The following is an 11,459-nucleotide window of genomic DNA, read 5'->3' as shown; positions in this document are numbered from 1 at the left end:
TATGTATATTCAAGAAAACAAGTATTTTTTGATACTTTTTATGCATTAATAAAAAGAAAAGAATGTTGATAAAGAAAATTAGGGGAATAAATATGAAAAAATTATGTTGTTTTATATTTTTCCATACATAATTATGTTGTTGTTTTAAATATTATTAGTGGGTTTACTTTTAAATAAGAATGGAATTATTGGCAGAAATTTTTAAAATTTATCTTAACTAACAACATCTCTGTATGTACTCCGACTTGTAATTGTGTTTTTTCTGTCGTCCACAACTGATTCATCTGTGAAAAGGATAAATCAAGCTACGATTTGTTGAGCAAATTTATATGAAACGGCTGTACTACAAACTGCCGTCGATTTTTAACACTTTTTTAAATTGTTACCGTGTGTTGCTCTGTTTTTGAAAACGGGATATTTCGACGTCCCGAAACTTTACTTGGGGACAACAGGACAGGCTATCTAAAAACGGGACGGTCCCGTTCAAAACGGGACGTATGGTCACTTTAGCTATACCGCTTTGAATGGACCAAATTGGCAGCTGTCAAAAATGAAAGAAATTTGACTATTGCCCATTTATAACATCTATGTACTAACATCGTTTATTGCTTGCGATTTTTCAACTACATCACAAAATAACAAATAAATGCTGAAATAAATTGCAAAAAGAAAAATGGACAAGTCTCCATTTATACCATTCACTTGCTTAGCCTTCTGTTTTTATAATATCGTATAATCCAAAGTGTAGCAAAATCAGCGTTCAAATTTTATATTATTTTGTGAAAATATATTTTTAAAATGATTTCTATAAAGTTAAATAAGATCGTAATCAAAAACATAAAAGAGATGTTATTTGTGGTGTTCCAGAGTATTTTCTTAAACTGGTTATGAAAAATTCAAAATTTATTGATGAAAATCTAATATTTTGAAGAAAAATCTTCAATTATTTATCAACTTATTATAATATCTCAATCTCCAATGAGTGTGATTAATTCGACAGGTTTGATAGGTATAATATTTTCGCTTTCAGAGGATTTTTAAACTCAAACGTTTGTTCACATAACGATGGAAAATAAAACAATCTTATCTCTAAAAAAACGTTTCTCATTCTTTGAAATGGCAAATAAAACATCATAAACTAAACTAAAACTTAAAAGTATAATAAGAGTTATATTTTATGTAACTGTGTCATTTTGAATCGCATTGTAAGTATTCAAATAAATTAACTAATTAATTTCAATTTTCAGGTTTTGAGTTCCCGTGGAACGTGAAAATTAGGTAGGTACGTGGATATTTTTCTGTAACCATAACGTTGACCATAGAAAATATATAAAATTGAGAAACCCTTGCTGTCAGTGTCAAATAATGTTTCGTGTTTTCGGAAGTAGAAATTAAAATTAATACATAATGAAATCGTTTAATATATTTGATATTCCGGATTTTTCCGTTTCCGATAAAATAATTGTTGTTGGAGTTATCGGCAAATCACCTTATAATTGTGGATTTAAAGCCAAATCTCTCAGATATGAATTTACCGGCGATGAGGTTATACATCTCGATAAATAAATAAATTATTATTGTACAAATTTATTTTAGTAAAAAAGTAGTAGTTAGTTTAATTAAGCAATAAGAAATTGAAAAACATTCTTATTTTTCCTCCCTGTTTCGAAGTGGTGTTTAAAATGTTCTTACTTTTACAGTGTCAAATTGAATGCTTCTGGAATGAGAATCAAAACGTTTTATATTTACATCTCAAGAGCTTGTTCGATACTTGCCAACTTATAAAATTTGTTAACAATCTCGGGAAAGACGACGGCAGAAAGTGGGAGGGTTCCGAGAGGGTGAATGACGCCAGGAAGGGGGGAGATTTCCTCGTTGCTGCCGGAGATATAACCACAGAAGTATCCAAAAGCTTCCTTTTGATGTTTCACCTCTGCCACGTCATTATTCTTTCTTCGCCAACACCCGTATTCGATCTTGGATACATCAATCTATTCAAAGCAATTGATACACTTAGGTAAGTACACTCGTAATATCAGATCATGTCATATTGCAGGCAGCACCTATTTTTTTTCCAATTCGTATCACATAATTTTGGTATGTACATGTTATATACGGATAGCCTTGACGCATTGTAAAGCCAATACATCTTGTGATCCAAAAACCTAATAATTCAGTTAAATGATTCTTTCCCCACCCCCCTTGGAATCGAACCCTGTACCTCCAGTATGGTAGCCGAGCGTGCTGACCATTACACCACGGAGGCGGATAAGGCGGTTTTTTTTTCAATTATTCCTGACTAGCAATTCCAGATGTTAAAACCACTGCTGAGTATGCACTAATGTTAGAATCCAACTGTATTATGTAAAAATTTTCCTCAAGAGACTTTTTCACTTGATCATATTCTAGCAAATATATCATGCTGCTATATAAGAATTTGTAGAACAGTACAACATGTAATTAACGATCAGTTTGACATTGCGTCGATATAATGCGGCATGCCACGCTTTATTGGGTGCAGATAGGGTTCAAAAATTCATAAATTACCTCAACTTTTGTTATTAAAATATTTTCAGAGTTGAGTTGCAGCCTAAAATCCGTGAGCTGATTGGTTCCTTGGTGACTCCCCATTGGGCTCAACAGACCAGACCATGTTGCCCGCGAGTACTTTTTTATTTCGACACTTGTCCTCGCCAACTACGGAATGCTGATATTTCTAGGATCAAAATATTAGAGCACAGTTTAGAAGATCAAATTTATAATGTACTCAGAAAAGCAAGAGTCATCACAAATATCAGGTAATACATCAGTTATTTTTTTAATCTGATGTTCATATCACGGTCAGGATACTGGAGATACCGGACTATTTAGCTCAGGAAATGTAGTCAGTTCAGTCATTAAAAGTTATAATGAAGTGTGTTTGATTTTTTTTCATTGAAAATTATTTATCTAATTACAGCGCAAATTCTCTATTTGCAATACCAAAAAATGAGGAATTTGTTTATGTGAACACGGAAGAGAGTCCCCCTGGTGATGTCTTACCCGATATGGTCAGAAGTCTAATGAAGTCGTGCGAGGGAACGCCACCCTTACCGGACTGGTGCACAGAGACTACTTCACGAAATACTCTCAGTCAGTTTTTACAAATGCATTTGGACATTGCCTTTTCCTCGGGATTTGACGACAATGTGGGGAAATTTGCAATGAGTTCGTTATTTTTTGAAGTAAGTACGCATCAACATAGTTGAAATGAGGTTTTTCTCCAGCGAAGTACAAGCACTGACTGACCTTTAATTTTTCTAGATCCCCAGTGCTTCAACATGGAAAAAAGTTGCCACCATCTTAACAGATTTATTCCTATCTCCCGACTCTGATCAATCTTGGACTAATTTGTGGGATACATTATCCATAGATACACGTTTTTCTCAAGGAAGATGCGCCAAAGTGTTGCCCCTGGCCCAAGCTGCTTATATGGAAGGATTGCCATCGCATTATTCGACACAGCATCATATTCAACGAGTAAGCGTACATACATATTTATGTTAGGAAAATAATAATGACTGTGTTTTGAAAATATATATAAAATAACAAAACACATGGCATAAACCAAAAATGTTAAACGTTAAAACTTATGAAACTTTATGATTATAATGCAGTAACTGACCGGGGTCAATTTCAACAATTTTAATGATCCTATTAAACTTTTCTTGTCCTTGCTATTTTTTTTAAACTCTGCAACTCAAAAGTTCTAGCAACTATAAAGACTATAATTGGAATGGTTTTCTATATTATTAATTAATAAGGAGTAGTTTAGATAATAATATTAATAATGGTGAACTTAATATTGTTGGTGTTTAGGTAGCTGTAGCTGTCAGTGTATTCAGCTCTATGGCGAGAGGTCCACTTTCGGATTGGTATCGAGGACAGCTTCAAGAAGATTGCAACAAGATCTGGGAGTCTAGGAGGCTTTGTGAAAAACTAAGTCTCACAGGGAATCCTTGCATCAAACCAAAACACAGGTGCAATATTCAAAATTATTATCATACTTCTTAATAATTTATTTCTACAAAGTATTACCTTGAAGTGGTAGCACAGGTTCTATCTTTACTTTTGGAACCCAACATGCCAACGGATAGCAGAGAGAAGGACAACTTTTTTGCATAACCTTTATTCAGTCTGTCTTATAAAAATTACCTTTTCAGATGAATTATTATAGCTCAACCTAAATCAACTTATCCATGTAACAGCTTAAAGTAAGCTTGACCATTTATTATGTTGATCCAAATCACTAACAATACATGGTTAACGATTCATTGATATTTTCAACACTGTGTACTGAAAATATCAGCAACGTATCCAATATCATATTAAACAAATATAAATATTTTAAAGGAAGATTAATTTTAAATATTTTTATTTCAATTACTACATTTCCTATGTATTTGAAAACCATTATTAATTTTGTAGTATGGTAATATAACACTCTCCTTTTGAGTGGTACATATTGCACTAAGTGTATGATGAATGATAAGGAAAGTGTTATAGGTGTACATCATTTAAAATATGAAAATAAGAATATCAAAGTATTGTATTTTTACCCTGTCATATAATGTACTATTAGTAACGTTAAAAAAAAAGTTAAAAGAGAATGAATAACAGTAAAACCAAGTGAAGTTACTAAGCAGTTTCATTAATCAAATATCTAGTATCTAATAATAAAGTTTCTTTTTTTTTCAAATATATGTTTGAAGAATTATTTTAGTTCCAGTTCAGAAGATACGCATTCAAGTGGAGTTCGTTATGTAGCGGCCTGCAACTGCGGCAGAACCAAGGGATCCCGAGACGACCCCTACTCTGTGAAGAGTGCCAACTTTGAGTTTTATAATGAACTCGCCAAAGACTGTCAGTGTGGAGCTACTGCAGAATCTATTCCTTTTCCAGTTTTCCAACCCTCCACTAACGACTACAGGTGATTGGCTCACAATTAATAATTAATTATAAGAATGAGAAAATAATTTACTTAGTTATAATTCATTCAATATTTTTAGTTATCAATAGTCATAGTGAAACAAATTTATGAGGAGAATGTGGTTGGTAATAGAAGCAGAGAAAGGCCGACGAAAACTTTGCATGATCAATTATTCAAAATACTTGAAAGTGGTCAGGTCAGGAGTCGGAATAATCGACGGATATATATGAGGAGATGCATGAATGTGGAAGAAGCGAAGATTGTTTGCAAAAACAGATTGGTGTGGTGTTCTATTCTCTCTGCCTACCCCTGTGGAAAGCGGCGTGATGGTTAGTTAGATTAGTCAGTTAGTCATTAAATAAATAATAAATAAATAGAAATAAAATATAATATGAATTGAAATATTTTACCTTGTTTGAAAGGACACTGACAATTTAATGATATAATTTATTACAATATATAAAACTCATCATGGGATCGATTCATTTCAACTGCAAAATAAAATGTTTGAATTAGTTGTTTGTGATGTATTTTTTACATCGTTTACCTTACCACACCTGTAAGCAAGCCGCTTAAAAGATTTGGCGGGATAAAAAAAACTTTAATAAATATGAAATTTCAAAAAATTATGCCCCTTAATTTGAATATGTAATTTATGAATGATTTTATTTTCAGTATATTTTAGGAAAATTTCCCAATTTAAAAAAATATTTTTTTTTTTACCATGCAAAAAGTATTTTTATTTTTATTTTAGCATTTTACTGATAATATTAATTATTTTGTAACATTACAAAGTCGCCCAGATGTAATTAATTGATTTGAATTTGTTTCTTTAATTATTGTTTGTTTTTGATATTAGAGCTGCTTCAGTGAAGAGTCCGGCGGGTGGGGGTGTGGGTGGGGTGCCAAGCGCCGCACGGGGGGAAGTTTCCCCCGTGGAGTGGGAGGAGGAGGAGCGCTCCCCCGAGGAGCTGCTGTCAGCCGGGGCCCTGTCCGATGGAAACGCTCAGAGATCGCAAAACAGCCATCTTGTCAATTCTGACCCCTACACTCTCATCGCTATGAATGACGCTCACTTCAAAGGTACTAACTAATATTGATATTATCAAAACTCCGATGAGGCTGTATGTGTCTTTTCATTTTGAAGGCAGCCATATCAAAAATGGATAAATTTAACAGATTTATTTTATAATTTTAACAATGCTGTTATTTAAATTATAAATAAAACACTTGATTCTCATGATAAACAGTTTATATTCAAACCCGTAGATGGAAGCATCTGTAGCTTCCAAAACTAGTCGTTAAAATATAATACTCAAGTGGTAAAAAACAAGTCTTATTTATAATTTTATCATGTCTTATCACAAAGTGAATGCAGAAACAATAAATAACATGCTGTGATATTATAAAACAGCAGTTCTACAGAAATCGACGATAAAACAAATATACCTTATGTGCCCCGGGGATGGTCACTGAAATTGTTCATAGTTCATCTACTACTTGACCCCTATCCGCACCTAATAGAGCATAGGGCACTGCATCAAATTAATGCAATGTTGATTTGTTTGTTTATCAAAGTGATCAGTCCTGCGCTTTAGATACTAGTCTAGAGTTATATTAAATAAGTATTTATTTTGACCCCCCTGGGAATCGATCCCAGGACCTCCAGCATAGTAGCCAAATGTTCTAACCATTACACTATGGAGGCGGAGAATATTTCTTCTTCTGACCCCTATCCGTACCTAGTTGTGTACATCAGACTGACATGTAATTAACCTGGAATGGAAATAGAGGAAGAATAGTTGGTACTATTAATTAAAAAGAGAAGGAAAATAATAGCACTTGGCAACATTTACATACTTGATAGGAAATAGCTTCAATTGCATCTGTAAACTTTTTTCCCGCAGATCTAATAATTTTTTTTCTATTTTATTATTACAGATAAGGGTTTAGTAAGGCAACCATCAACTACAGAATACCTCCCAGGAATGTTACATACGGAGAGTCCACCTGGTAAGAACTATTTTTTACTTTAAAAAATCCAGTTTACAATACATTTTATCATTCAATGTCCAATACTAAAGTATTTCCTTAAAAAATAAATTGAAACTGCTCTGAAAAAATAACCTAATAATTCCATGGATGGCGGAAACATCAATATCTATGATTTGAATATCTGCAATGGATCTAACAATAACAAGTGTGTAAACCAAAATTTTTCATAATTACAGTATTTGATGTTGAATGACAATTAATAAATTTTCAATTAGATTAATATTCAAAATCATTTCTGTGCCACAAAAAAACATGTTTTTATACATCACGCATTACATTTTGTAATTTTTTTTAGGACTTTTGCCAGCGTTTTCAAGTTGGTCGCTCGTATGCCTGGGACCCTCTTCCTTGTACTCGCATAATATAGGATTACCAGAAAACCTCCGACCGGGCTTCCTGCAGTATACTAACTTCCTTCTTCCCTGGGACTGTCAAGTAAGGTTAGTTCATAGCCCATACTTCGTACACATGAACACCGTACAAGCCACATATGTTAGCACGAATACCGGTATGTAACCACAAGTCCCCTAGCTATTGCTTGTATTCTTCTTTTTCGACGTGGTATTTCTTATCCATTTCTTTTCTTGTACCGTAGAACGGGGCTACTTGAACTTTGATGTGTTACTTGAGCCCAGTACAATTTTTTTTATTTAGATTGTGGTATCGATCAAAGTATCGTGACAATAAGTGTCACCTGTCAGGGAAACAATGAATCATGTTGATACGTTCATTATTGTAGACCAAATACAGATTTAATTTTTTTTTTGTACTGGGCTCAAGTAACACATCAAAGTTCAAGTAGCCCCGTTCTACAGTATAGGAGTAGTTTCGTTTACCACATGCTGCTTTACGAACATCATCTGTATTCATTGAAATATATTCCATTCCTCAGGTCTGAAGAACCTGTTTAATTTAATTTAAAGACCACATTGGTCTGATAGGGTGCTCTATGCACCATTTGAGTGTGTATACGGTCAAATAACATTAGTTAGCACTCGAATGCTGCCTTAAAGGCAATATGCATGGTTTGGCATATTACTCGAGTGCCGTCGCTATGGTGGTAAGAAAATAAAGTCTTGTTTTTAAGATATTTGTTGTTTTTACTTTTCATTTTGATCTAGTTAAAATAATATTAGTACAGTTAAATAGTTATAAGTTACAGAATTTTATTAAGTTTGTAGTATACACATACCAAAAAACTTTACTGTGCTAGAGGTTAAAAATAATTTGTTAAAAAAAAGGAGTCATATAATATTATGTACTAAGAATGAAACCTAGAAACTCTGGTATGTTAGCTAAACACGTTAACCACTACATTACTGAGGCAGACATACTTATCTTAGAAGGTAAAATATTTTAAGAATCGGACACTTTTTAGAATTAAATTATACTAAGGTATTATTATATTTTAATTCAATTAACACATTAATTAATATAAAATCCACGAGAAAATCACAACTATTCTTGTTGAAATCAGTGAAAAAATAAGGAAGGTATAATGGATTAAAGCTTCATTTAAATGGTGCTAGTGAAAATATTTTATTCAATAAAAATACTAATTGGCATTCGTAATAAAATTAGTTAACTTTGCAGTCGGATGGAAAACATATCATCGTGGAGATCTCTGGTGCAGCAGAGAGGCTGCGCGAGAGGAAAGCCGCTTCCTTCACATTTCACTGTTAAGATATTCCTTGGAATGGAATATGAGTGCCCAAAAGGTCACAGGTATGCTTGTTCTTTCTTAATAACTTGCAACCATCATTAATTATGCGCCAGAGTTACAGTGGATATGTAATGCTATGATGTGTTTTTGGGCTTAATGTAATATAAGCTATACGAAAATTTGAAAAAAAAATCTTTAAAATTATTTAATAAAACACTTAATATATCTCAAAATGTTTATGACAATTTTAATTACAATTTAAATAATATTTTTGCATTATCAGGTTCACATGGTAAAAAAACAATTTTGTCTCCTGATTCTTTCAATATCTTTTAACATTTCTTTATAAAGATAAATAAAAAAAACTGTGTTGTGACGAAATACTGTCCTCCTAGGCGTAAAAAATTGCATTTCTCTTTTACTTTATAGTTTCATTAATTGATTCAGCAGTCACTTTGTGGTAAAATCTATCCATTTTTAAAACAGGTTTTACTTAGAAAATACTACTATTTCTTAAAATCTATTATGACACGTGTTTCGATACATTCGGCATCAATTGAAACACCGTATGTATGGTTTTATTTTATAGTGTTTATACTCATAATAAGAATAACAAATATTTAGTACATTTTATCAAATGATATATTGTATTTTAATTTATTCTTATTATTCACAGGTTTATGATGTCTTCAAGTGATAGTGTTGTATGTGGCGGGAGTACTTTACATAAACAAAGTGGGGCTAAATTAGCTATCAGTGATATGCCCCTGTATTATCGGTGCCCTTGCTGGTTAGTTATTTTTTCCTTTTTTTACTACATGTTGTTTTATTTTATTTTATTTAATTATATAAACATTGATTTTCCATATAACGTTAAGGGAATTACTGCTCAATGTATTAAATTATAAATAAATTAATGTTCAAAGGAATCATTTGATGTTTTTAAAAGTTGATTTTTTATAATAAAGTATAATTTATATTTGAAGCACTAACTTTGTGATTTTCCATTTTATAATTAAAATGTAACTATGTTTTAAAATCACTATAAATATTTTATTATAATTTAATTATAAGGTCTTATCAAGAATTAATAAGTCTTGATAAAGAAGCGGTTAGCTTCGAAACTGGTAGATATTATAATTGAGTTAAATTAAAATATTTCTAGTGATTTTAAAACAAAGTTACATTTTAATTGTATTTAATATTTGTGTAAATTTTATAAGAAAATACTGATGTTTTCCTCATGCAAATGCCACAACCCTATTTATCTTCACATACATAGTTTGGAAAAATGCATACAATATTTTAATACTTAATCTTTATCATATTATAAAAATTTGAGTTTGAATTATTTTTACTTTTAAGTTTGAACGGTAACTGTATGATAAACTGTTTTTCAGGGGAAGTAAACCTATGATTGCGCAGTTGATGAGGGTTCATATTGTTACCCCGAAAGCACCAGTACATATTACATTAAATCCTAAGGTAAGTACATAATAAAGTTTCCATTTCATATATTATTTCATATTATATAAAAGAGAAGAGTATTTTTTTTAAAACAATGTATTTTTTTTAAAAACTTTCTTTGTAGTTTAAATAAAATTACATTGATAATTACAATGTTCATCACTCAATTAAGAATGAGCAATGTATTAAACTCTTTATAACAAAAAAGTGACAAAAATGGTTTTTCTATGTGCCTTTTATAATATCTTTAAAACCTTAGATTGAAGTAATAAAAAAAAAAACAGTGGCAGTACAATTCATTGATACAATTTCTATAGACCGTGAACAATTTTTAACACATGATAATTTTTCTTGAAAACACCAAAATGTCTTGTGGATGTCTTAAATTTTAGCATATTCATTTTTCTTTTTAAATTCTTGATTTTATAACTTCACCTAATGATGTGTACGCGTTACATGTTTATCAAATTAAAATATTATTATTAACAGGTTCAACCAATTCCTGGAGGGCCTATATTCGTGACAGGTGGAGACTGCCCCGCTCTGACAGGCTCTGCTTACTGGGTGCTCCGTCTCCCCTACATATACTCCTCCGAAAGGGGCCCCCTTCCTCGTCCCACACATCCTCTCGTCCCCACAGCACGGGGACGACTGCTACAGGGTATCATCGGAGTCACAGACTGAAATCAAATTCATATATTTATTATGATAATAACACTAAGTTTAATAAAGAGTTAAAAAAAACCTTTGATAAATTATTTAACCTATTTGATTGCTGACCAGTGACTGGATTTTGTTATTACGGACATTGTTAGATGGGTAGAAGGCAAAACAAAGGTTCACAGTATGTATATACATATTCACAAGTTTGTGTAACTTGAGCACTGCTAATATTACAACTCGCTTGAGGCAAAATATATATGTGTACTTTTCCATTTATGGTATGAAATTCTGTGCAAAATTATGTACAAATACATCTGTTACTATGTAATTTTAGGGTACTTGTGTTTTTTAACATACAGAAGATAACATCTTAACTATGTTTAAGTACATACGTTGAACTTGACTTTTTAACTAACCGAATTTTTTTTCCAATGACTTTGACATTCAAAAATTGATTGTCGACCAGTATTGTCAGGAAATTAATGGTACTAAAAAGAAAATTAAGGAATATTTATATATTACCAAAAACATAAGTACATGTTTAAGGTATCTACACTGCATAGTTAACGCGTTATCTTTTCATCGTAATTCAAGCCCTAATGGGCTTAAATTTTATATTTTATTTATTTATCAACTGACATT

The 11,459-nt window shown here is 31.8% G+C and overlaps 1 protein-coding gene across 1 annotated transcript; it reads left to right on the top strand.

Annotated features, from left to right (window-relative positions):
* Positions 1-1,354: 1,354 nt before the first annotated feature.
* On the top strand, positions 1,355-10,902 carry LOC148312639 (nonsense-mediated mRNA decay factor SMG8). Its single transcript, XM_088276126.1, has 14 exons — positions 1,355-1,545; positions 1,701-2,017; positions 2,577-2,798; positions 2,960-3,224; positions 3,304-3,519; positions 3,859-4,019; positions 4,763-4,969; positions 5,829-6,052; positions 6,911-6,982; positions 7,320-7,464; positions 8,618-8,749; positions 9,364-9,477; positions 10,088-10,172; positions 10,644-10,902. Exons 1-14 carry the CDS (start codon positions 1,408-1,410, stop codon positions 10,836-10,838), a joined length of 2,493 nt encoding a protein of 830 aa, XP_088132252.1. The 5' UTR covers positions 1,355-1,407; the 3' UTR covers positions 10,839-10,902.
* The last annotated feature ends 557 nt before the right edge of the window (positions 10,903-11,459 follow it).

This window comes from Brachycentrus maculatus, unplaced genomic scaffold (genome assembly GCF_059751285.1).
Source record: "Brachycentrus maculatus isolate JH-2025_06_01 unplaced genomic scaffold, ASM5975128v1 h1tg000037l, whole genome shotgun sequence".
NCBI lineage: Eukaryota > Metazoa > Arthropoda > Insecta > Trichoptera > Brachycentridae > Brachycentrus > Brachycentrus maculatus.
This window is presented reverse-complemented; position numbering and strand designations above follow the sequence as displayed.

Excerpts from the sequence above, each read along its gene's own strand:
- LOC148312639 (XM_088276126.1), top strand. The coding sequence starts at position 1,408 with ATGAAATCGTTTAATATATTTGATATTCCGGATTTTTCCGTTTCCGAT. Across the intron at positions 2,799-2,959 it reads AGAGTCATCACAAATATCAG|CGCAAATTCTCTATTTGCAA; the intron begins GTAATACATCAG and ends ATCTAATTACAG. Across the intron at positions 3,520-3,858 it reads CACAGCATCATATTCAACGA|GTAGCTGTAGCTGTCAGTGT; the intron begins GTAAGCGTACAT and ends GTTGGTGTTTAG.